The 27,691-nt window shown below is 45.1% G+C and overlaps 1 protein-coding gene across 8 annotated transcripts in view; it reads left to right on the top strand.

Moving 5' to 3' along the window:
- The window catches only part of PITPNM2 (phosphatidylinositol transfer protein membrane associated 2), an 832,934-nt gene extending 806,517 nt beyond the window's left edge, over positions 1-26,417 (top strand). For all 8 annotated transcript variants that reach the window (XM_069214977.1, XM_069214974.1, XM_069214975.1 and 5 more), the window contains 3 exons: positions 5-188; positions 3,915-4,043; positions 22,709-26,417. In XM_069214977.1, the coding sequence (XP_069071078.1) occupies positions 5-188; positions 3,915-4,043; positions 22,709-23,053 (658 nt within the window). In that variant the 3' untranslated portion in view covers positions 23,054-26,417. The remainder of the gene's footprint in view (positions 1-4; positions 189-3,914; positions 4,044-22,708) is intronic.
- Positions 26,418-27,691: the final 1,274 nt, after the last annotated feature.

Raw genomic sequence — 27,691 nt, 5'->3', positions numbered from 1 at the left:
GCAGGCACTGGCAAGACCTAGGCTACCTCATAATCTACGTAACAGGTCGCCCCGACATGCAGAAGCAGCGGGTAGTGGCGTGGCTAGCACAGCATAACTTTCCCCATGGGATAGTCTCCTTCTGTGATGGCCTTGTTCATGACCCATTGCGGCATAAGGCCAACTTCCTCAAAGGTCTGATCACAGATGTAAGTACTTTGTTCTATTAGAGTTTTTATTTTAGGGAAAAACAGCAGAGAAATCCCACATTGTTTTATTGATTTCCACTGATGCTCCCTTGATGACCATTTTTTATCCTTAACCCACTTGTACTCCTCTGTTCATTTCTTCTCCTCTGTAGCTCCCAAATGCTGTGTTTAGTGGTGCTGCACGTGTCAGTCTCTGAACTGAAACTCTGCAGTATGGTGTGTCCAGCTAAAGAACAGTGATTACCTTTGTCTAGCTTATGTATTTGTGGTGGACATCCGATGTTATACCATGAAGCTTCTCTGAATTATTCTTATGTACAACAGATTGTTTTTGTAGGGTTCTTGTGGTTTGTACAGAGATGGATCTCCCTGAAAGGAAGACTTTATGGCAACATAGAACCCTGGGAGAAAGCCTTTGAGCAAGCATGCAAGATGGTAGAAACCGGAGCCTTGCTCTCTAGAGTACTCTGTGAACCGGGTGTATCTGGTTCACGATCCACTATTGAACTGCATGCCAAGGGAGGGATGCGAGTGCAGGACGGGCATGATCAAGGCATCTCAGCTATCACAAATTGTGAGGTAGCCTTGCTTTGGACTAGGTGCATTCTACCAGTATAAAATTTCAGCGATCTAAGGGCAGCATTGCTGTAGTCCAATCTTGAAGATATATGGACACATTGAAAATAGGACCTTTTAGGAGCAAATGTGAAAAATATCAGCTGTTGTCAAGGATGCCTAGTTGAAAAAAAGAATGAGTGACTCATTCAATTTGACCGGTTAGAAGCTTTGGGTATAGTTTGGACATTTTACATTGTTAACCCTGAACAAGTGGGCCTGGAGTAGTCTTTTGGAATCGCAGTCATATTCATCCAACCCAGGGCTGTCCTTTCATAAGACTATCCCTCTGGAACCTGTGATTGGTGGCAGTGTACTTGCAAACAGATGCCACCATGTTAGATGTCCACCTTTAGATCTTCACTTGGGTCTGTGCAGCATTAGTGGGTGTGGAACAGGAGTCTGTGTCAGATCTTCTGTCGAAGAAGGTCGATGAATACATTTTTTATTCAGCTCAAGTTAACTTAGCATTGTTCTTCCTCCATCCTTTAACACCGGCCCACCATCGCCAGCGGATGAAACCCCTAAAAAGAACCAAAGAGTGCCAGGAGCCAAATATACATGCCCAAGATCTTTGAAATGTACTACCTTATCTTACATTGTTTTTGTACAAGCAATGTACATGCCGATAACAAGGATTGTAATTTCTGAAATATTCCAGATCATACACGGTAATATATGTGTTTTATGTACTGTCACTATGACATGGTACCGTCGATGGCTCTATGAGGTAGAAAGTATCTCCCAGCCACTCATAACGACGAGGAGAATTATGAAATGTTGACTTTGTTTGAAGTCTTTACTTAACCCAACTCTCAAGGACATTGATTCGTTTGAGACAGAATCAAATCACTCCATGGATGGAACAGCATGAAATGCTGTGTATCCAGCGCCTGGATAAATGCTATGTATTAAGCGCCTGGATACCCTCACGGGAGACATGCACCTCTCTACAGATCCAACTCACATTAGATTAAATTACATTAGTGTTTTGTGTGTAATGTTAGTAATTCGTGCATTTCCTTAGGTAATGCTTCTCTCACCCGTGTTGCTAATATTTAGCTTCTGCTAAACTGCCTCCAAAGGGTTGGTAGGGCTGGGCATCACGTATATGTGCACAGGCCCTATGTCAAGTTCTAGGTTCTTAGCAGCCAGTACTTCACATGCTACACCTGGGAGTGTACACGTATGACAGAAACTAAGCAAAACTGGAAGTCCAGACGTGCTGCCGGTTGAAGGTGTCAGGTCACAAGGGAGGACTCGGCAGCAATGCAGTCACCGGTCAGCATCATCTCCGAAAGAAGGGCAGACCTGGAGCATGGTCCGTCACATGTCAGCGTTGGCACTGGCAGCAGCTGGTTATGTGCCAGGGCCACCTCTGAAGGATTAGTATGGCTGGTTAAGAGTGACTCACCTCAAAGATGTGCCTCCGTGTGACTCGCGAGTTTATGTCAGATTTAGTCGGGCCAGTGATAGGACACATGGCAAGATCACATCTGCATGGCAAGCAGGGCAGAATCAGTCATCTGTTCGTGTTGCATCCGAAATAGTGATAACATTGGGGACGGGAGTCCTGCCCTAAGCACTCTCTTTTTCCCCATTCACTCTGCACCCTGCATGGTACGATGAAAGTTAACTGACCTAAACAGAGCCCGGGAATTTGTTTTATCCAAACAAGTCCTTTGGCACCATTGATGGAAGTCGCTGTCCATTGGTGGAAAACGTGAGCATACTTATTTTGTCACCCTAAGAAGGATGAAAGACAGAGTGGACCTCTTTGGGGATGAACCTGTGACAGTGCGGTCCAATACAGATCTCTGCAGTGCATGCATTAGCCTATTAAGCTACCAGCCCCTGCATAGCAGAGGTGTATGACAAATTAAAAACCCAAGCCCGATGTACTGGTGGCTAAATTTACATTTGATAGGTGGAGGCCTGGGTTCTAATCCCGGCTGTGGCCGAAAATGTGTGATTAATGGAAAAAGCTTTTTATTTCCGTATGCCTCAAACTGCAAATATATGTTATGAAAATATGTGAAGAAACATCTGTGCAGTGGACTGGCTGTCTGTTAACATCCCAGTCCACGTTCCCACCCACAGCTGTCAACTCCTCATCATAGAATGGTTTCTATAAGACAGTCCACCGCTGATATTTGAAGAATATCAAAATATCCAATCTGTTCCTTCATGGAAATTAAAATGAAAGCCCAAGCACTAAAATTTAAAATAAGTTTGCACCACTGCATAACCTTATAGATGACAAATATTGTGTTTTGTGTTCCAATATATTTAATTGCTCAAAAAATCTTAAAGTTTCCGTAGTTGGTTTCCGTGATAGGAATATGACTGCATTTATTTGCTTTTTATGAGGCACCAAACCTGGGGAACCATGAAGGGTCATGGAGACAATATTCATTGTATTTTGTCATTCTAACCACTGACTATATAACTGAGGTCGACTTGGATTACTGTATAGAAATTTTCAAAAAATCTAGAATTTATCTGAACCATGTGGATGTACAGTGGATACCCTTGTGCCTAATCTGTAGTGTACACTGGACTGTATAGATATGTTTGTGCACCTATTTTGCCTATAGTAGCAATTATCCATGAGGCCGTTCAAGCTCGTATGTATCAATATTATATTATGAAGATCAAAATCTGCATTTTACAGCCTTCCTAGTAGGGCAGATTGACATATATCTTTCTTTAGACACCGGATGTAGTAGAAATACACAGTATTTATTTTCCTTTTGCCTTTCATGCATGTTAATTTCTCATTTAACTAACTAAGGTGTATCAGCAATGCGACTTCTAGCCCAAACCAAGGATGTTACTGTATAGAAGCGAAGTTCACTGTTGGACACCATGGGCAGTTTCATGTCCGATTTAAAGGATAATCACAGACTTTGTAAATAATTCCGGTTTGTTTTCTAAGATAATGTATCCCATGTGGATAGTCTCAAACTCTGGTATGGGTCTGCCCTTGTGAATTATTGTAGGATACAAAAACCTTACAGGTTCATTAAAGCTGTAGTGGCAAAAAACATATAGCTTCCAGTTTGTGAAAACAAAAACTTTACCTGATTTTTATTTTATACCTTTCCACAGTTGCACATGAAAGTTCATGCAGCGTATGGCTCTACCAAGGATATTTCGGTATACAGCACCATCGGTCTGCCGCCTGCACAAATTTATATTGTTGGTCGCCCAACCAAGAAATTACAGCATCAGTGTCAGGTAACCTTTAACTATCCTTTATGTTGTGCTTGGGTGCTCGAAACGAAGGGGCATATTTATGAGAGAGTGGCGCATTGGTCTTTATGCGCCACTTCTCTTGCATCACCCTTGCCTCACCTAACATGGTTGCGCCGTATTTCCAGTATGGCACACCATGGCGGTTGTTACCACAAGTGTCCAAATTCTTTACGCTGTTGTGGTGCTTTGCTGCACTAGCGTAAAAAATGTTGACACTAGTGCAGCAAAGCTCAGGGAGAGACCCATTGATTTCAATGGGTGCGTCATTTTAACGCCTGCCTTGAGCAGGCGTTAAAAATGAAGGAAAAATTGGTGCAGTGAAATCTAGTAAATTTCACCGCGCCATGTTTTCGGGCCTCCGTCCGTCGGAATGCCCCCCTGGCATACATTATGCCTGGGGCAGGTATAATGTGGCGCAAAGAGATGCAAAGTGTCAATGCATGCATGGCACCACTTTGTAAATCTGGCGCGGGGGAAAGGCCACCTTAGCAAAAAAACAACACTATGGCAGCGCAAGGGTCATGTAAATATGCCCCTAAGGGCGTGTTACTGGTCCTCAGCCTGAGATTTACTAACCATTGTAAGGGGCACTAGCAAACTTAGGGGCATATTTATGAGGAAGTGGTGCATCGGTCCCCAATCGGCCCTAGCGTCAAAAAAGTGACGCAAAGGCGGGGCAAGGGGCTTGTAAATATGCCCCTTAACGTTCTGTGTTAGAGGAAAAATACGTGCATTTTATTCTGACATTCTTAAATTCTTTAGTGCAATGCATTTCTACACCAAGTGAAATAAGCTCATCAGGCGTGTCCTTCTGTCTTTATCACTGCAAGTTCAATAGCATTAATGAACCTTTTGCAGAAGGAAGGCACACAGCATGCATGCCGCAACCAAGCAAAATGTACAAAGCACTCAGCAGGGTCATTTTATGATATACATATGTAGAAAATTCACCTTTTTGAGTGGTCTACCCAAATGTTTTCTTTTTATAGGATTGAAGTTATTGACGTAGTTTGACTGTGGGCACTAGGGAAACTGCTAAAGTTCCTCGTGAACATGCTCTGATCCTTAAATATGATGAAAGATTGGCCAATCGGAAGTGGTATATGAACTTTTAACTAAAAAAAACAGAAATGTAGTGCTGGAGGAGCACCAGGCGTCCAGCTCAACGCCAATCTGCTGTGAACAAAGCGGCAGCAAACACAGGTCAAAGGAAACTGTTTTTGACATGTTTACCTTTGACATGAGTTAAGTCGCCTACAAGTAGTGGTGAATCATGTACAAAAGTAAGGCTGACTATTATTTATAGATCAGAGGTCCCTGTAGTAACAAGCTGAAAAAGATGCTACAAAGATGTATTTCACTGAATACGACGTGATAGCTTTTTCCTAGGATAAGAGCATCATTGTGATAAGTACATTTCTTAGACGTTGATTTAGGAATCAGTTACAGAAATAATCCACACACCATTCTGTTTATCAAAACAGTAATTCAGTGCTGAACTAGAACAGTTTTATTAAAACGTGTTTTTCTCTGTCTGGAATCCTTCACAGTAATTCATTCTGTACGGTTCTCCCTTCTCCAGAGGTACTTTTCAGGGAGGGAACAATAGACCTTGCTGTGCTAGCCGACCACTAGTAAGAAGGCAGCACCTCAGAACACATTAACATGGCGTAGATTATAAGAGGAGAAACTGCTGTATGTGTCTGCTCTGCAGGTAGGTTTTGGAAGTGCTTTTTGAGGGTCCAACCAGCTGCCTTCTTGTAGCTCCTAGGGATATCAAGAACAGTAAGGATATTTGCTATTAAGAACCAGCTAACCAGTGGTCTGAACTGTGCTTGAGCCCTAGTTGGAGTGAGTGATTGAATCCATCTCTCTGAGCTGTCTGATACCTGGTCCCCCGGAAGCTGCCTCATACATTCTGTGAGCTCTAGAACCTACCAGGAAGAAAGTATCTACAATGTGCAAAAAGTGAAACTTTTGGGTGTAGCCCTAATGAAGCAAATCTACTCCTTTCGTATTCCCATTCAGAGAAAAAGAAACAGGGAAATGAGGCTTCAGAGGGATTGTACTTTGGCTGTCAGGTATGTCTTCCCGGTGACTCTGTAGCCGGAATTCTCACAGGAGATTGGCCGGAAGACTGAAACTGAGTGGTTTGAGTGTATCCGCTCTGCCCATTATTCCTGGCCTCCATAGATGAACAGTGCTGGTAGCTGCTTTTTGTATTTGATGCAGAAGTGGCCTCAGGTGGCCTCTGAAGGTAATCACATAGGCAAACCTTCACTTTTATACTTCCAATGAACGAGTTACTTACCTTCGGTAACGACTTTTCTGGTGGATACATTAGCTACCTGTGGATTCCTCACCTCATGAATACTCCCATGGCGCCAGCATTCTACGGAAATCTTCTTACTAGTCTCTGCACGTCGACGAGGACGTCACTGTCTCGCACGCGACGCCGTCTGACGTCATACAGGCAATAAGAGGTCCTCGACGACGTGCGGACGTCAGTACCAATCATTTTTTACGTGCATGAGAACAACCAGGCAATGCAATGAAAGAACAAAGCAACATCCATTATATTGTAAAAATACACCACATTGTATGAATAACTGTAAATCTTTTTTATGTACATATATATATATATATATATATATATATATATATATATATATATATATATATATAAAACTCTTTCTTTTAAAAATATATACACACACCAAGTATATACATAAAGATATATACACATATACCCATATATATATATATATAAAAATATTATATATATACATCTATTGCACCCTCAAAGATCAAGAGGAGCGCACTCAAGGATTACTTGGCAAGACCATAAAGGCAACGGGGAGGCGGGTGGGACCGTGAGGAATCCACAGGTAGCTAATGTATCCACCAGAAAAGTCGTTACCGAAGGTAAGTAACTCGTTCTTCTGATGGATACAACTACCTGTGGATTCCTCACCTCATGAATAGAGTCCCAAAGCAGTACCACGCCCGGCGGTGGGTGCCTAAATGGTCAAACCAAGAAATCCTGCAGCACTGACCGTGCAAAATGGCCGTCCCTTCTAACCTCAGAATCTAAACAGTAATGTTTTGCAAAAGTGTGAAGGGACGACCAAGTTGCGGCCTTGCAGATGTCGACCACAGGAACACCTCTGGCTAAGGCCGAAGTGGCCGACTTAGCTCTGGTGGAATGAGCTCTAATGCCCTCAGGAGGATCCTTCTTTGCCAAAGAGTAACATATTTTAATGCAAAGAACAACCCACCTGGATAGTGTTCTCTTGTGGACTGCCTTTCCTCTCCTCTTGCCCACGTATCCAATAAACAGCTGATCCTCCAGCCTGAAATCCTTTGTTCTATTGATAAAGAAGCTCAACGCTCTCTTTGGATCCAGACGGTGCAGTCTTTCTTCCTCTTTGGAAGGATGAGGCGGAGGATAGAACGTGGACAAAGTAATTGCCTGAGCCAAATGGAAGGGTGAAACAACCTTCGGGAGGAAAGCAGCCTTGGTCCTCAACACCACCTTATCCCCATAAAAAGTTGTATAAGGGGGTTTTACTGATAAGGCCTGCAACTCACTCACTCTCCTTGCTGATGTTATAGCTATCAGGAAGACTGTTTTTAAAAACAAATACCTTAAGGGGCAAGAATGCATAGGTTCAAAAGGGGACCCCATAAGGAAAGTCAGGACTAAGGACAAATCCCATTGCGGCATAACGAATGGCTTTGGAGGATATTGATTTAGAAGACCTTTCAAGAATCTGATAACAATAGGGGATTTAAATAAAGATGGTTGGTCTGGAAGACATATGAAGGCTGACAAGGCCGATAAATAACCTTTAATGGTAGCCACTGCACAACCTTTCTGCGCCAGAGATAGAGCAAAAGACAAAACGTCCGATAGATGAGCTTGTAAAGGATCAATCTGCCTCTCTCCACACCACGCAACAAATTTAGACCACCTATTAGCGTAGATAGATTTAGTGGAGTGTCGCCTGGCCGCTAATATAACATCCACTACCTCAGGCGGGAGAGAGAAGGAACTCAGGTTGCCCCGTTCAATCTCCAGGCATGTAGGTGCAGACTCTGGAGGTTGGGGTGTAGAACCTGCCCCTGCGACTGCGAGAGGAGGTCTGCCCTGAAAGGGAGACGGAGCGGCGGGCACGTTGAGAGTTGGAGAAGGTCGGAGTACCACACCCTCCTTGGCCAATCCGGAGCTATTACGATTACTAGAGCCCGGTCTTGGCGAATCTTCCTCAATACTCGAGGAATCAAGGGTATGGGAGGAAACGCGTAAAGCAACTGGCCGCACCAGGTCATTTGAAACGCGTCCCCCAATGCTTCCTGCATCGGATACTGAAGGCTGCAGAACAACGGACAATGCGCGTTCTCTCGAGTGGCGAACAGATCTACCCGAGGAAACCCCCACTTCTGGAAGATTAAACGGACTTGATCTGGATGGAGACGCCACTCGTGGTCTGCCGAGAAGTGGCGACTGAGACTGTCCGCACGCACGTTCAAGACTCCGGCCAGATGGTTTGCTATCAAGCAAATCCGATGGTCCTTTGCCCAGGACCATAGTCGAAGAGCTTCTCTGCAGAGAAGGTACGACCCCACTCCTCCCTGCTTGTTTATGTACCACATCGTGGTAGTATTGTCCGTTAGGACCTGTACCGACTGACCACGAAGGGAAGGGAGGAAGGCCTTGAGAGCCAGACGTACAGCCCGTAACTCTAACAGATTGATGTGAAAAATCTGTTCCTCTGGAGACCAAAGACCTTTGATCTCCAGATCCCCCAGATGAGCTCCCCACCCTAGAGTGGAAGCATCCGTTATGACTGTGGCCACTGGTGGCGACTGCTGGAACGGTTTTCCTTGCGAAAGATTGTTGCTTGCAATCCACCACTTCAAATCCACAGCAGCATCTCTGGAGATCTTGACAGTACCCTCTAGATCCCCTCTGTGTTGAGACCACTGCCTTCGGAGGCACCACTGAAGAGCCCTCATGTGCCAGCGAGCATGCGTGACCAACAGAATGCAGGAGGCAAAAAGACCGAGCAGACGAAGGACCTTGAGGACTGGAACTACCGCTCCGTTTCGAAACATTGGAACCAAATCCTGAATATCTTGAATCCGCTGAGGCGGAGGAAAGGCCCGACCCAATGTCGTATCCAGTACTGCCCCTATGAACAGGAGGCGCTGAGAGGGCTCCAGGTGAGATTTGGGCTCGTTCACCGAAAAGCCCAGGTCGAACAACAACTGGGTTGTTGACTGCAGATGACGCAACACAAGCTCCGGGGACTTGGCTTTGATCAACCAATCGTCCAAGTAAGGGAATACTGCTATCCCCTTCCTTCTGAGCTCTGCCGCAACCACCGACATCACCTTCGTGAAGACTCGAGGTGCTGAAGTAAGACCAAACGGAAGGACCGCAAACTGGTAGTGTTGCGATCCCACCACAAACCGGAGATACTTCCTGTGTGACTTGAGTATCGGGATATGAAAGTAAGCATCCTGCAAGTCGACAGACACCATCCAGTCTTCCATGTTCAACGCCAAAAGCACCTGTGCTAGGGTCAGCATCTTGAACTTTTCCTGCTTGAGGAACCAATTCAAGATCCTCAGGTCCAGAATTGGTCTCAAACGACCATCCTTCTTGGGAATCAGGAAATACCTTGAGTAAACTCCTTGACCCCTTTCCTGCTCCGGGACCAACTCCACCGCGCCCTTTAAAAGGAGGACTTCCACCTCCTGTTCTAACAACAGGAGGTGTTCTTGTGAACAATACGAAGGGCGGGGCGGGATGAGGGGCGGAAACTCCCGAAAGGGAAGGGTGTAGCCTTTTCCCACAACACTGAGAACCCAAGTGTCCGACGTAACAGTCTCCCATTTGGTGAGAAAATGCTGTAATCTTCCCCCTACAGGAGAGGAGTGAGTGGGAAATGGTGGAAGCCTAAGGCTGCTTCCCCTGCTGCACCCCGCCAGAGGATGAGGAAGAGGCAGAGTGCTGCTGAGAGGCTCCCCTGGTGCGGACCCTACCCCTCCCCCTAAAAGATCTATAGGGGTGGGAAGAGGCAGGTTGCTGATATCTTCCCCGAAAGGAAGAGGAGGAAGAGCCACGCCCAAATCCACGAAACCTCCTGAAGAATCTGGAAGAGGCCGTGGAAGAAGGAGCTTGGAGTCCCAACGACTTAGCCGTGGCCCTGCTTTCCTTAAAACGTTCCAAGGCCGAATCAGCCTTAGCCCCAAACAGTTTGTCCCCATCAAACGGGAGATCCAACAATGTGGACTGTACATCTGCCGAAAAGCCCGAGTTACGTAGCCAGGCCTGTCTCCTTTCCACCACAGTTGTGCCCATTGCTCTGGCTACCGAGTCGGTGGTATCCAGTCCCGTCTGGATAATTTGGGTCGCAGCAGCCTGGGCATCAGAGACAAGATCCAAAAGACCCTGGGGAAGCTCTGTAAACGAAGAGGAGATGTCATCCATCAGAGCATGAATATACCTCCCCAGGATACAGGTCGCATTAGTGGCTTTTAACGCCAGACTGCAGGACGAAAAAATCTTCTTCGACTGCGCCTCTAGCTTTTTTGAGTCTCTGTCCCCAGGCACCGTCGGGAAAGAACCAGGCGCTGATTTGGACGAACAGGAGGCCTGCACAACCAAGCTCTCCGGCGTAGGGTGCCTAGATAGGAAACCAGGATCAGTTGGAGCCGTCCGATACCTCCTGGCCACGGCTCTGTGAACTGCTGGGGAAGATGCCGGCTTCTTCCACACCTCTAAAACCGGATCCAGCAGAGCGTCATTAAAAGGTAATAGAGGCTCCGCCGCGGCTGAGGCCGGATGCAACACCTCTGTCAAAAGGTTTTGTTTCGCCTCCACCACCGGCAAAGGCAGGTCCAAAAAACTAGCTGCCTTCCGTACCACTGTATGAAAGGAAGCAGCTTCCTCGGTATATTCCCCCGGGGACGAAAGGTCCCACTCAGGGGAAGTGTCCAGCCCACTGGCCGACTCCAGTCCACGCAGCCCATCACCCGAGTCCTCTAGCTCTCCTTCCTCTAGGGCTCGTTGGTACTCCTGCTCCTCTAGTACCCGGAGAGCACGCCTCCTTGAATGCAGTCGTTGCTCAATCCGCGGAGTCGACAACACCTCCGCCGAAGTCGGAGATCGGCGCCGATCTTCCGAAGCCACCGACGCCGCATCCGGCGCCACAGGTAACTTCGGCGCCGACTGAAGAGCAGATGAAACGGATGGACCCACCGGAGTCACAGGCCGAAATCTCGACGTCGACGGGATGGAAATCCCTGGGGCCAATCCCTCCGAAGCCATCGGAGCGGCCACCGGCGCCGACACTGGCGCCGAGCCCACGTTCCCAAACGGGAGAAAGGGCATAAAGGGTGCCGGCCGAAGAGGCGCAGGATCACCCAAAGAAAAGGCCAAAGGCCCAGCCGGAGCACCCCCTGGAGCCATCTGTTGGAAGATGGCATACATCGCATTCAAGAATGCGGAACTATCGGCTCCAGGGGTGGGAAAAGCCGGATACTGGGGTGCCTGACTCGGAGGCGACCCCGACGCCGGCCTCGGCGTCTGCGCCGGAGAAAACACCTGAGGCTCCAATACCTCAATCACCGACGCCTGTCCAGGCGAAGTTGGAGACGTCGGAGAGAGCAACGGCGTCGAAGGATGCGGCGTCACCGTGGGGCTGACCTCCCATGTCCTCCGGCGCCGATCCGGAGACCTGGAACGAGCCTCCCTTGAATGACGCCGAGATTCTCTACGGCGCCGGGAGTCTCGATGACGCCGATGTCTTGGAGAAGACTTTTTCTTGTGATGCTTCTCCTTTGACTTGGCCATAAACAGCTTCGCCTCGCGTTCTTTAATGGCCTTCGGATTCATGTGCTGACACGAATCACAAGTCGAGACGTCGTGGTCGGAGCTCAAACACCAAAGGCAATCGGAATGAGGATCCGTCACCGACATCTTGCCTCCACACTCACGACAAGGCTTAAATCCAGACTTTCTCTGCGACATTATTTCCACAGAGAAAGAGTACGCAGCAAGATATACACTGTAACCGCAAGAGTAACAGTTGCTCCCTCGAAGATAACTGTTTCGAATGCACGGAAAAAAGGGAACTGACGTCCGCACGTCGTCGAGGACCTCTTATTGCCTGTATGACGTCAGACGGCGTCGCGTGCGAGACAGTGACGTCCTCGTCGACGTGCAGAGACTAGTAAGAAGATTTCCGTAGAATGCTGGCGCCATGGGAGTATTCATGAGGTGAGGAATCCACAGGTAGTTGTATCCATCAGAAGTTCTTATTACTGTTTTATATTTTCTTTAAAAAAATCCGATCTCTTAATTATTTAAGGTAGTTCTTTTAATTTTGATCTTGCTGTAATTATTAAATTCTCCTTTTAACTAAATTAGTTTGGGAAGTTTGCGGATTGTTCCTTAACTTTAGTATTGGTTTTGTAGTGTTTACACATTTGTCCAAGGGAAAGCCATCTGCTTGACGCCATGGGTACCCCGGGTAAGCACCAGTTTCTTAATGAAACACATCTAATAATCTTTGGTCAGTGGGAGAACCCAACAATTCCTTGTCTTCTTGTTAACATGGAGGCATTATTGGCTTTTTGTGAAATTGTTCAAGGCAGAACAATACAACAAGGTATGTGGAGCCTAGGTCTGTGAGGACTTTAAACACCACATTTTTCAGGCTGTTGACACAAAACAAATTTCGTACAATTAATTTGAATGGAATTCATTTGCATAATCTGGCTACCCTTAAAATCATGGATGTATCTGGCTAATGTAGCCCTATTTTGGATACTTCTGGTTTAAATTAAAACATTTTTTAAACGCACTTAATCTTATTTTTAATACAGTCAAGGAGCCCTCATGTTATGAGCGATGTAGGAATGTTTTACAGTAACAATGTATGCATTCCTAGAAAGTTTATTAATTAAATTTCAAAAGAGGATCAAAGGTAAGCTTCAACAACGTAAATTGACAGAGCAGTTGAAGGTATTATGTAGGTACGTATACACTGTTACCGCATCCAGTAATCCTTTTGGTAGAAATCTGCAAATTTGAATGAGAGCAAATCCACCTGGTCATAGTTGGAAGGCTACATCCACGTAAAAAGCCTTGAATTACCAGTTCATATGTTGGGAATTCATGTGGAAAAACACTTCCTACATGTTATTCCCCATTCCATACTTGGCTATAGGGAATCATTGTATGATCCCCTAGTATTACTGGGGTTCAGAGTTAACAGATACTCCCAATTCATCCCATCTTCGATTTTCATTGTTTTCAGATTCACAAGGCCCTAGTGCCACTAGAAGATCACTTTTTTCGACGCTCTGGTGGCGCAAACCACTTCTCCATATTTATAAGGAGGTGTACGCCACTTTTTGTGGCTTTACGCCTCCTTGTAATATGGGCCCCTCCAATGCAGTTTTCTGAGTCAGAGGGGTGTGCAGTGGGTGTTGCAGTAGGTGTTCCATCGCAACACCCATTGCTCTTAATGCTGCCCCAGATTTACAAGAATTCATAAAACATAGGCAGCTCCAAAATCTAACGCTACCCCAGGTTTAGCGTCAGCATGGCACAAGGTGCATAAAAGTATTCCTCCTCGTTTTTTGCTTTTTCAATGTGTGATGCATTCTGCAGCATACATCGAAGAAGCAAAATGTCATGGATGATTGTTTATGTGGAAGAAGGGACACCTTCCTGCACATAAACAATCACACCCCTCAACACAAACACCATTGCATTATGGTGCAAGGATGCCTGCATTGGCGCAGGCTGCTTAATTTAGTGCCGGTGCACGGGGAAACGCAGGAGTGCGCTGTATTCTTGTAAATACAGAGCATCCCTGCATTTAAAAACTGGTGCAGCATGGCACTGCTAATTCTGGCACAGCACAGCACTGCACCAGTTTCTTGTAAATCTGGCCCTACGATTTGTACTTTCCAGCCGTATGTTTCTTACCTACAATGCCTAGGGTAGGTAGAATAGAACGTTTGCCATTACCTTTATTATATCTTTTGGGAAAATACTTCTCTGTGGAGACACAATTTTCTTTCTATCTTTATAAAATTTTAGTGCGTTATCTTTCCTACCCATGATTTACACTTACACATTATGGGCCAGATTTAAGAAAAGTGGTGCAGCACCCAGTGTAGCGCCACTTTTCTTGCAGCCCTTAGGGCCCTCCTAATGCCACCATGTGAGCACCATATCACAATGGTGTTAGTTAGGGAACTAGCATCAAAGGTTTGACTTTAGTCCGGAGCCTGCTCTGCGCAGGCGTTAAAAGTGCCAAAGGCGCAAGGGTTACCAAGTGGTACAATGCATGCATTACGCCACCTTGTAAATTTGGCGCAGTGATTTTGGCCTTGTTGGGCCACATTAGCATAAAAAAATGACACTAATGCGGCTCAAGGAGGCGATAGGGGATCTTAAATCTGCTCCTGTGTTTTTTTTTCTTGCTTTACTTGAATTTCTTCTGTGGAAGTCTATCTGCACCCTTTTTTATGTCGAGCCTATCTAAGTGCACAGCTGGCTAGTTGAAAAACACCTAGGGCCTCATTTACAACATTTTGGAGCAGGGCAGCGCCGCAAGGCCTCTTGCTGTGCTGCCCTGCATCAAAACGAAAGGGCACGAATGCTGTATTAATGAAATAAGGAGCATTCCGGTCCTTTCTGCCTGCGTCGGCATACAAATTGGTGCTGAGCACCAATGCAGGCACCCTTGCACCATGGTGCAAGGGTGTCTCCATTGCTGGCGCGATTGTTTTTGTGCAGAAAGGGACACCTTCCTCCACAAAAACAATCAATGGAGGCGTTTTTCTCTTTCTATGTGTGCTGCAGAGACAGAAAGAAGAACAAACAAGGCAAAATAAAGTTAGGTCTCTTTTGTTACGCCTCCTTGGGGGAGGCGCACAGTTTTGACGCATTCTCAGGTTTACAGATCCTTGTAAATCTGGGAATGGGTGAAAACCCATGGGTGCTGTGTGGGAAAACGCACGCAACACCCATGGAATGCCTCCTTGACATAGAGTAAGGCAGGCAGAGCTTTGCACTGCCTTGCCTTACACCATATCTTTGAGGCCATGCAAAGGCACGCAGGGTGACATTGCCTCGCCTCATAGATATGATTGAGAAGCCTGCGCCACCAGAGCATCATATAAAGTGACGCTCCGGCAGTGCAGCCCTCTTGTAAATGAGGCCCCTATTGTCTACTTACTAAGAAGTTACAGTGGGCTTAATGCCTGCCCATTGTTTACCATTGGTTGGCTTTATTGTCACTCTCATTTGCTTGCTTCTTATACAATGGCTTGCCTTGTCCATCTTGTGCTTGGCCCTCCTCTGCAGCATGTCCTCTTTAGTTGTATTTTTACACTGTTCAAATTTAGGGAGCTACTTTTTTCTTTTTCCTTAAAATCTTCATGAAAGTGCATGTGTTTTCCAGCTGTCTCCCTAGTATGTTTCATCTGCACCTCCATGTGCTGCATGCTATTCTCTCATCCGTGTGCTTCATTCCTCCACTGCTCTCCTTGTTGCTGTCTCTCACTCATGTGCTACTTTCTCCCCTGCTTGTGTGCTCTTCACGCAGCCCCCATGTTGCGCATACCTTATATGCTGCTTTCCCCCTCTCCCCGCCCAGAGTTGCACTCACACGTGTGCAAGTTATTTTTCTTCGAAGTAGTCTTTTCGTGTCACAAGTTATGATGACCCTACCTAATGCTGGAAATGTGCATGTGCATGGGCATCGGCACCATTGTTAGATTGTTGTTTTTTCTGCCGTTGGGTTCAGACCTATCCCTTTGAGCGCTGGTTCAACACTACATGGTGTTTCGCCGGAAGAGATAACAATTGTGTGTCCGGTTTCACCTGAGTAACCTCTTTGACTAGGTTCCGCTGTTTGGACAATTTCTTTGCCCCATTTGGGTCCTGGCCCATTAGGCCTCATCACCTCCTCGACGCACGAGAATATCCCAGTGATAGAAAGAACTCCATTTCGGTTTTTACCATGGTGTAATTCAAAATAGACCTCCATCAACTCTGTAACCTCTGCTTGTCCCCCGATTGTCAGGAAGACTCCTGCGCAACATGTCTCCCTTCCGCAAAAAAAACGCTCCAAAACCACCAAGCCAGTTATAGCGCATCAGCTTCAATGGCACACCATCAACAGGACACCACCTCCGACCTCTTCGGGAACCGAGACATCGAGGGCAACCAGCAGCTGGAAGCTTCCAGTGCTGAGATAGAGGAGCTGTCATTGGTTTAGAGTTCTGGTTCCGATGTCAAGGAGGTTGAGCCCCCCACTGGCACAGTGCCCAAAAGAAATGGTCACAGTGAGTACTACCTTCCCACAGACTGCTCCTCACGATCACTCGCACTCCAGGGAGGTTAGAGCTTCGAGCTCCCAGGCCACTCATGAGGCTCCGATCTGCATTGCCGCAATGCCATGGTCAGCACCGAGTAGAGGGATCGGACTTGATGCCCACACACACTTTGGTACCCGAGTCCTCCTCCAAGCCTTGCCCGACCACCTTGACCGCTGCATCGGCTCTGGCCACAAACACATTCTCGAGACCCGCATGGGAGCCTGAAGGCCTCTGATCTGAAATCCAGCTTGGTGCATCGAAAACGTTTGGCTCCAAAATCACTGACATTTACGTCTGCCTCCTCCTCCGCTTTCAACTAAACTACTCGATTCTCCTGTAGATCAACGAGGAGTTCTATGCCAGGCAGTGGCTTAGCCACATCCAGCCTGGCACCAGTAGGATCCTAGCCATGCTTCCAGACAGACCTAAGGAGCCTGTTCCTCCCAAAAGGAAACTGACTTTTGAAGAGGCCTTAAACTCACCTTCGGAGACAATGCCCAAGAAGCATCGAAGCCATGATAAAAACACCTCTCGACCTCCTGCACTGTCTCCTCCACCTATTCCTCCTCATCCTCCTGTACCACTAACCACTAGACCCACCTCTCCACTACTGCCTGTGGATCATATGCCCCATTCACATCAGGGTTCTCTTCTTTCTGGGTGTGGGGGGAAAATCCAAGGTCTCCATATGGCCCCTGTGACCTGCCATATGGCACACATCCCCATGATGACCCCTGGGATGACTATAATGTGGAGCCCCCACTGACACTGATCTGGACCTCTATCCAGCCAAGCCTTCACCAGATGACAATTTCCAACTATGAGGTTTGGCCACCGTGCAGCCAAGTTTCACAAGGTGGAGATGCACAAGCAGCCTGAGGAGGAGGACTTTGTTATGGAGACCCTCTCCTCCATACAAAGGTGCAATATCTGCCAATGCTTAAGGGCATGTTTAGACCCCCTCAAGACATCTTTAAGGAACCACTGAAGGTGTGTGTAATCACTCTGAGGGTGGGCAAGAAATATAAAGCTTTCTCCTCTGACCCACAATATATTAGGGGCCAACTACCACCTGGCTCACTGGTCATACATACAGCATGGAAGCATGCTAATTCACAGGGCACATGAGATGCTCCCCCTTCTGACAAACAGCAAAAAGATTGAAGTGGTGTGGCTGCCCAGTCTGTCACGCACTGGCATATCACCATTTCAGTGGGCCTTCTCTCTTGGTAAGACCGGGCCCACTGGGAAGAGATGGAGGACCTGTTCCAGCATCTCCCAGACCAATATAAGAAACAAGGTCAGGAGTTGGTGGCAGAAGGGAAAATAATTTCCAACATCAAAAGCACTTTGGATGAAGCAGACACTGCTGCTTGAAACGTCAATACTAGTGTCCTCCTTCGCAGGTGCACCAGGCTGCACAAGTCTGGTTTCAAATTGGAGGTGCAACAACATCTCCTCAACTTGCCTTTCGATGGCGAACACCTCTTTGGAACACGCGTTGATGAAATGTTAGAGAAAATTATGAAGGACAGAGACAGCCAAGTCCATTGGAGTCCCGCAGACAGCATCAATTTAAGTCTCCTTTTGCAACACACAATATCAGGAGGGAGGGGCAACCCCCCCAACCCCAAAACATCCACATTCTTCCCCAGACAGCAGCAGCAACAAACACCCTCCCAGGATTATTACAGGGGAGGTTAGAAGGGCAGCAATGGGACAGGGGAAAAGGCACTGCTCCCAAAGGAGCCACACTTGCCAAGCAGTGATTCCCTTACCCTTGTTAATCTAATGCCTTTTGAGGGGAGATTGAAGGTGTTTCTGCCCTGTTGGGAAAAGATCACCTCAGATGAGCGGTACGGTCTAAAGCTCACATATAGACCCCAAACATTCCTTCCCCACTATTCAACTTTACCCCTGCCCCCGCAGACACAAACTCTCCTCGGAACATCAGCCTCTACTCCAAGAGGAGATGCATATACTACTCAGCAAAGGGGCCATAAAGCCCATGCCGCCCCAATACCGCAGCAACGGGTTATACTTCTTGATTGCCAATGAGGATGAGTCTCTAAGGCCCTTCCTTGATGTCTTGATGCTTATCAAGTACATCCTGTCAGACACTTCCACATGGTGATAATCCAGGATGTTATTCCTATTCTACAGCATGGCGACTTACTAACCGGCCTTGAACCTAAGAACGCCTACTTCTACATACCCATCGACCCTGTGCATTGAAAGTTCCTACGCTTTGTGGTAAGTGTGCAGCATCATTAATTCATTGAGCTGGTTTTTTCAAGTAACCACAGCTCCCAGGGTGTTTACTAAGCATCCTACAGTGGTAGCTACTTACTTCAGAAGGAGCACTGTCTAACTCTTCCTTACCTGTACGATTGACTGATCAGGAGCGCCACGGAGCAGCAATGAATAGCGCACACCCAAATCACCATATATCTCTTGCATAGCCTTGGCTTCACCATCAATGCAACCAAATCCCACCTCCAGCCCTACAGCCTTTCCTCTGGGCCATACTTGACTCTAGGGAAAGCATACTGTAGCCCAGCAAGGGTACAAGCATTCCAAATGCTGCAATTTTTTTTTTTTGCCAGATCACCAGGTAATGGTCAGGAAGGTCATGAGTATGATGGCTTCTTGAGTTCCCATTGCCTCACACGCATCCACTTCAGAAGTACCTAGCAGCACAAAGCTCACAGGCAGAGGGTCAGTGGGAGGATCTAATGTTGATCTGGGGTCACACTCATCTCTCTCAGCACTGGTGGAATGCCAGCAACCTGTTGCAGGGAAGGCGCTTTCTAGACACGGTTCCGCACGCAGCCAATACCACAAATGCCTCACTTACTGGTTGCGATGCTCATTTGCAAGGTCTGACCATACCAGGTGTGTGGAAAGCCACCTGGAGTTGTTATCAATCCAGCTAACCCTCAAGGTGTTCCTTCCACTCATTCAGTACAGGGCAGTTCTACTCAGGATGAACAACACAACTGCCATTTTTTACTTACAGAAACAGGGCGGCACACAGTCCTTGCAGTTGTCTGCTCTAACTCAGAGCATTTGGCGATGGGTGATAGATCATGGAGTCCATATCCTCATACAGTACATAGCCGGGGTGGACAACAACTTGGCAGACCATGAGTGGGAACTCTACTTCCAAGTCCTACTTCTTTTCTGCAACCATTGAGAGTTCCCCCCACGTAGACCTGATTGTCACCGATGAAAAAGGAAAATACCAATCATTTGCATCCAGGCTCCACATCCACAATCCATGGGCAATGCACTATCGATGAACTGGTCAGGAATATTCACCTGTTTTCCCACCTCTTCCATTCGCAGTTTGGAAGCTTTGGCAAACACCCCTCACTGGCATCTTAGTAGCCACGACCAGCCTTGGTTCACCATCCTTCTCCACTTCTCTCTAGTGCCTCATAAGAAGCTGCCGAACTGGATGGATCTTCTCTCCCAAAGCCAAGGCACTCTCAGGCATGCCTACCCCAAACAACTCAATCTTGCAATTGGGCTCTTGAAGTCCTAGAATTTGAGTACTTCATTCAGTCTGCCTGCAGAATGCATGACCGTTCTTAAAAAAGCACGCAGGCCCACAACCAGAGCCTGCTATGCGGCAAACAGTTTGTGCATTACTCTCTCCCTAAACACATTGATCCTCTCAAACCAACAGTCCAAGACATTGTTTGTTGCCTGCTTCACTTGCAGAAGTCAGGCCTATCATACTCCATTTGGATGCTACCACTGCTGATCTCCAAAACAGAGAACACACTTCACTTTTCAGGGTGCCTGTTATCAAAGCCTTTATGGATGGGCTTAAAATTATTATTCCACCACAAGCGCCACCTGCTTCTGTGTCGAATCTCAACATTGTTTTCTCTAGACTAATGGGTCCTCCTTTTGAACCACTACACTCCTGTCCCTTACAGTTTCTTTCCTGGAGGTGGCTTTTCAGTTAAACATCACAATTCTCATGCTTGTTAGTGTGATACAGGCTCTTAACTTGAACTTTTTTTTCCAAGTACATCACATTAGGGTGGTCCTCAGGGCAAACTCCAAATTCCTACCCAAGTTGGTTTCTAGCCTCCACCTCACTCAGACCATAGAACTCCCAGTGTTCTTCCCACATCCAGAATCAGTAGCAGAATTAACTCTTCACATATTAGATGTCAAAGAGCGCTTATGTATTACATAGCTAAGACCAGCCCAACACTAGATGACAGCAGAATTTACAGTGCTAAATGCTATGAACAGATGCCTACAGGGTGGCATTTTCCTTTCAATGTTTAATGGACTTTCCTCATTAATCCTTTTAACAAACAGATCTATATTTTAATATTTCTTCATGTTCACTTTTTTCATTTTATTTTTTTCACAATTGGATTCAGCATTTTCACAGTGAGATTCTGCAATTCCACATAATGGTAATGCAATAACATGTAATTCCATATCAGTTTCAACATGGCAGTCAGTATTGGTCTTCGGTAAGCTCCCTCCTCCTTCAGTGTAGTAAGGTGTGTTTCTATTGGTATTTATTAATCATGCCTTATCCGTGTCGGATGTTTGAGAAGCACACCATTTGTTTAACAGTTTACTTTTCTAATTTTCTTGAAATAATCTACTACTTTACCCCAGCTTGTATATTTTATATCAACAATATTTCCAGGTAGGACCTGCTATTTTAGGTCAAAGCTCCAAATTAGTGTACATGCCATTCCCAGAATTAAATGCCTCTTGTTTTTTGGGGGGGGAGATTAACCTCACAGACTATTCTTTTTCAGGCATCCACAGAGCTTACAGGATAAATGGAAGTGATTTGATGCTTGTTTGTTTCCTGTGGTTGTTTCAGTTTAAGTGCTTTCAGTGCATTCTGTATCCAATGTACATTCAGACCTGGCATAGCGTGGAAAGCGAGTTCAGCTGGTCATGTCCCTTCCAAACAAATACCTGTAGTTGCAATGCTTTGAATTAGCAAGTGAGGCACTAAGGCCCATATTTATACTTTTTTGCGCTGCATTTGTGTCATTTTTTGACACAAAAGCGGCGCAAACTTCAAAATATAGCTGTATTTTGCAAGTTTGTGCTGTTTTTTCGTCACAAAATGATGCAAATGCAGTGCAAAAAAATATCAATCTAGCCACTAAGGCCCATATTTATAACATTCACAGATTTTGTTTGGAAAGGAAAGTTTGAGAAAGTACAAAAAAGCAAGGCCTCCAGTATCATATCTTGAGGATTGAGACAAAAACATATTGTAGCAATGCATCAAACTAGCAAGTGTTGTGACTCATGGTTCTCATCACTGAGGTACAACTTTTGTCCATAAGGCACAGTAAGCTACAGGACCTATGTCTGCACACACCCATCCCATTTAGGGTTACTTACTGGGAAGAACAGGAAGTGATGAGTGGGATTGCTTCAGTTAATCGCTGTAACTGGTAAATACTCTGGCCACATTCCAGACCATTGCTTTATGACCACTGTGCCATCACACATAATGAGTACCATAGGGGAAAGTCCAACCTAAATTGATAGTCTCATCCCTCCGTGGGGGAACACAAACCACCCCAGACGTGTTTCATACTTGTTGGCTATTATTTAGTTGCAGTTTAAATCCTATTGCACTGCAAGCTCCAGACCGCAAGAATACCAATCCCAGTAGGCTACTATTGCAAGGCAGCGGAGTTTAAGAAGGATCTATTTACTTGAACATTTAAACCAACAAAGGAGTTTAAGAAGGATCTATTTACTTGAACATTTAAACCAACAATATAACAGATTATTCTAAAGATTGTGCAACATTTGAGAACTACAGTTCCAGATTCTGGCTTGTGGTGACTATATGAAAGTACATTGAAGATGATACTGGAATTTGTTTATTTCAGTTACCACTGTTGGAGAGTTAGAGAGTTCGTACAAATTTAAGTCAACAAAAGCACATTCCACGTTCTGTGGTTCCCTCCATATACTGAAGGACTGTGGCACCAAGCCTCTAAGTGAGAGGGACACTCAGGATCCCAGTCTCTAGCAATAATAAACATTACAATAAATTTTGGAGACTGGCAAAGTCCTCTGGTTGTTTTGAGTTAATCGTGGAATAGGTTCCAAGCTGGTAGTAAGGGAAAGTAATTGAACTGAATGCATGTAGTTTACAGTATGTTAGTTGTGCAGTGTATAAACAGAATCATAACTATGTTGTTAATATTTTTTGTCCTTAGTTTATTACTGAAGGGTATGCCGCACATCTTGCCCAACTGGAGTATAACCATCGCTCTAGACCAGCTAAGAATTCCACCAGAATGGCACTTCGAAAGGGAAGCTTTTGCCTTCCGGGGCAGACTGACTTCTTAAGAAAGAGGAACCACTTGCTACGCACCATCTCCTCGCAGCCAGCAGGGAGTACAAACCATAAACCCGAAAGAACGCAGAGCCAATCCGAGAGCGATAGGGAGCGAGAGAAGGAGCGCAGCCAAAGAAGCATGAGCATTGCTGCAGGATGTTGGGGGCGGAGTGCTGCAGTCACTGCTGCCAAACTAGAATCTGGCGTTTTAAGTCAGAAGTAACTTACCAAAAGTTTGAACAAGCTGGCTGTAGCAACACAGAACAGAATGGCAGGGTGGACGTTGCAGGACAGAGGTGATTATGGTGCTACAAAACATCAACAGATCTGAAAGAACAGAGTCAGTCTAATGACCTACAAGATGTGCGGCCATTCAATATAGCGGATGTGATGGCGTGGAACAATCGTTGGCGTGTAGGACCTAGAATTCCATTTTACTATGAGGATTGGGGTTGGTGGTTCAGAAAGGGGAAATGAAGTTGTGTGCTACACCAGCTTTATGCTAAGAACATATTCTGCCCAATGTCCTTTCTTATCCAGGTTGAGCGACTACAACTGTAAATACGTGCCTCCTTCCTCTACTTAGCCATTGATAAAAGGACGTGTCAAGCTGAATATTGCACAGAATGTGGGTAAATGTTAGAAGGTTTGGATCTTTCACTTAGCCTGTTCTGCATCCAGTCGCAGTTACTGTGGTATAACCCTTTTCCTTTCTTCACAGTGAAAACCTGTTCTACAGGTAGAAGGACACCACTAGCAAACAGAGCTTCTCGTACAATGCATGGTTATCGGTTCTCATAATCTGCAACTAAAGATCCTCTTTTTCCCCTTCTGCTGACCATTGGTGATTTAGCAACCGCAGATGAAATGTGCATACAAGCAGAGAACTATTTGTATGCATTTTGTTGGATAATTTAACAAGTTTTAGTTTCTGGCCAGTAGCGCACACCACATTGCACATCCTTTAGGACACTATCAGACAGGTCAATCATTGAGCATTAGGAACCACTCCATTTCTCATGATGGGAACTGAAGAAGGCTAGGTCCAAACCTTAATATCCTGGTTCATAGTTTCAAGGGTCAAAAAGCCCCCTGTAGCAGCTGTCACAAGAGTTAAACTTGCTTTTTTAACTGTAGTTCCTCAACTTTAAAACCTCATTGTTTTTTGCACTGATATTTTTTTTTTAGAATGGAGACTTGTTACCATCTCATGTAGCTACACATGATTTGTCCGTAGTGCATGACAACAGTATGTTGCTGAGGTATACTTGTGTGCAGTTATTCTTTTAAATACCAAGACGGATGAAAGGGAGCATGCCAAAAACATACACCGCATTGGAAAAGGCCATATCTTAATTTCCTTCTCACAAGCTAGATGGCAAGGCTCCTTTAAAAACTCTCATGGTGGGGATCTGAGACAGGAGAGATGAGATTTTTTTTTTACTCCCAACACATAGGCAGAGCGAAACAAAAATGCAGCTTTACCGTCCACTGTAGTATATCACATTTATAACGCTTTCTACTTGATAATCCTATTTATAATGAGATTTTTGATGAGGCTACGTTGCTTTAATAAATCATTATCTCCATCCAGAGTGTAGCATTTCTGCACTCAGATACCCAGCACTGTGAAATCTGCCTAAGAGCAACTCATTACTTCACCGTGTCATCCCAGAAAAGTAAACAGGGTGCATTTCAGACTGAGAAGACAACTTTATGAAAAAACAACAATCTCATGAAAAATCACATTTATACTATGTTGACGTGGTCTTAAAACACGGTGGCTGTAAGTGCTGGCTTATTCCAAAAGCCAGCATTAATGGAGACTAAGTACACCATGCATCTCCTGACTTTTAAACTTGACAAACTGCTACAATATTAAATTACTTTTAGCTACAATACTCTAGTACCTAGATCGATTTTTACACATGAAAAAAATACTTCCCTTTCTCATAGCGCAGAATTGTCTTGAATGTGCATCTGATGCTGCTGGCTATAATGTGAATTTCTTTATGTATGTTGTTAGGTTAAGGGTGTAGTATCGTTTTGCCATCCTCAGTAAGCAAGTCAACCATGTTAAATTTCAAATAAATAAAAAATCCACAAACCCACTAACAAATTTGGGTATGGCCTTTCATGGTTGTGAACCTGACAGAAACACCTAGGCAATTTCTGGAAAAGAAGTGGAAGTGTGTACATTTTCCAATGAGGGATGTTAACACAATATTATGTGTAGATAGTGTAAAACAAAAGATAATGTAAATGTTCAGAGAAGTTGGTTATGTACAAAGTGAAAGTTATTTATTTATGTAGAGAAATTATCTGAAAGAAACAACTTTCCGATTGCATTAATATTTATACACGTAGTTTTTTTCAGTTCAGGCATTATGTACAAAGTTTTTTTTTTTCATGGACCAAGTTCAATGTACATGTAAATGCAAACGCGCAATATTATATTCAGTTCCTTGTTTATAAGAAAGCATTTAAGAATGACAATCCACACCCGTGTGAACATTTTTGGTTTAAAGATCTCTGTGCAGCTTCTTGAATTTTTCAGGTCCATTGTCTGTCTCTCATTATAATCGAGAAACCAAGGTTTCTGGAGCAGAATTTAATTTTTTCATGATCGCAATAATATGAGTTTATGCAGATTTGTTTTCTACAGTGTGGGTGGAAGTGCTACAGTGAAACCAAGGCCTGAAGTTTTTACTGTAAGACCAGTCCATGCACTTATGCTATAATTTACTTCCCAAACCAATGGTTTTATATTTATATTGCTTTTTGATGTACAAATGTTTCTTTTATTGAACAACAGCAATAGAAATGTTTCCATTTGCAATGCTAGTTTAATGGTATTTCGAGGGTTGCATGTTTGATGAAAGACGTTTATCGTGTCATCTCAACTGCTAGTTCAGAATTTGAGCACAAGTATTCCAAATTTGATGAAAATCATCTCAAATAAAACATCTCCCTTTCACTTACAAATCCCTTTATTGTCACATGGCCTCAGCAAAATATTCATTCTACGGGGGAAAGGTTTCTTTTAAGATACCAAAATGGTATTCGTTGTATACCACTGACTCACATCTTCTAAAACTACAGCATTCCCACTAAGCACTAAACTTGCAGTTCATAGCCCATGTAGATATGGTGTTTTCACCTTTGCTGCATTTTCCTATTAGTTCTAGAAGCCTTATATTTTTTCCTACTCTCGAATGAAATCGCTGGATAAATTGATAACGTTGACTGTCAATTTTATATTCAATGATGTTATATTTTATTTATAAAGAGTGGTAACTTAAGGACACAGTTGAAAAAAATAAAAGTATACTCAGATGATGAGTATAACAAACGTGGGAAAGGCCAGCACACCAAGGACTTTGACACATAAGATTGCAGCTTCCTGATTTTGATTTCTTGCATTACTTTTACGTGTGTACGATACTGTTAAGATCTCTTTTGCTTGTATGTAACAAACCATACCTAGAGCTTCTCCTTCTTGCTGTTAGTGCATTGTCTTAATGCCTGGGTGTGCTTTGTGTACAGTATCATTGTACGTTACACAGATTAAAGAATTGGGAAGTCTCCTCTTGGTGTGTTTTCTTTCAATGGTTAATCAAGTGTTGTAACAGATGAGTAGCAAAAGGAATCTTTGGCTAATCTGGCGGCAGCAAAATCTTCCTCAGTTCAATGGCAGGCTTACTGCACAGATTGTTTTTTGTTTGTTCTGCGTTTCTTTATATATTTTTGTGTAAGGCGGTTTGTAAAGTATTGATTTAAAAAAAGAAATGAAGAATAAAACTTTTTCAGGTTATACAAATGGCTGCATGTGAGAAAATAAAAATTATGGTTTGCTAGGTGATCCTGTTCTAGATGTACATGCTGTGCATTATTCCAGCATCTGTTGGTTGAATCTGGAAGTGGATCATTAATGTAAAACTTTAATTTTGAGCATCTGCCATAGGTGGAGTCAGTACAGCACACTGTGATGTTGAGTAAGCCAACAATGTCCTAATACATGAATTACAAATCTGCTAGAGACTTCTAGTTGCAGATTCCTTACCTTAGAATTTCTCCCAGGCGGTAGACTGGATCTGGAGATTTTTCTTCAAGCAATACCCTTGCGCATCTGTAGGTGATCGGTCGACTCCACGGGCGTCATTGGCATCGTAGTCACCGTGATGACGTCAGGACTAGTACATAGATGCCGCCTCAGCGCAGTGACGTCAGTTCTTTTCTTTCTGCGCCACACGCTGATCTGGAGAGAGCTACCCTGGTCTCTTTTTTGACCGACTTTAACTCTTTTGTCGAGATTCTGTGAGTTTTTTGGTGCATCAAGGAAGTCCCCGAAGACCGGTTTCAAGCCGTGCGAGCATTGTCACCGCATGACTTCGGTGACGGATCCAAATCGGGTTTGTTTGTGGTGCCTGGAGTGCAGCCATGAACCGAAGTCGTGGTCCGAGTGCCGGGCCATGCACCCGAAGGTCTTGAGAGAGCGTTCTCTCAAGCTTATGGCGGCCCAGCGCTCAACTCCGCGTAGGTCGGGGTCTCGCTTGAGAGGAAGGTCTTGAGACCGTTCGCGGAGCCACCACCATTCGTCTTCCTCCAAATATTTGGGCACAGGTAAGAAGAAGTTGAAGCAGTCCCGTCGCCCTTTGACTTCGCCCTGTCGCTCGGCTGATGCGACGCAGGAGGAGCATCGACGCTCAAGGCCTCCGTCATCGGAGCCTGCTTCTGGGTCCGCTCCGCGCTTCCCTGAATTTCTTGAATCTGGAGCGACCCCATCCGCCTCATTTTTGGCAGACTGACCCCGATACGGTGCCTTCAGACCCAAGGGGTTTGGTCGAGGGGCCTATGGGTT

Source organism: Pleurodeles waltl, chromosome 11 (genome assembly GCF_031143425.1).
Source record: "Pleurodeles waltl isolate 20211129_DDA chromosome 11, aPleWal1.hap1.20221129, whole genome shotgun sequence".
Taxonomy (NCBI): domain Eukaryota; kingdom Metazoa; phylum Chordata; class Amphibia; order Caudata; family Salamandridae; genus Pleurodeles; species Pleurodeles waltl.
Note: the sequence above shows the minus strand (reverse complement) of the source record. Positions and strands in the feature narration are given on the sequence as shown.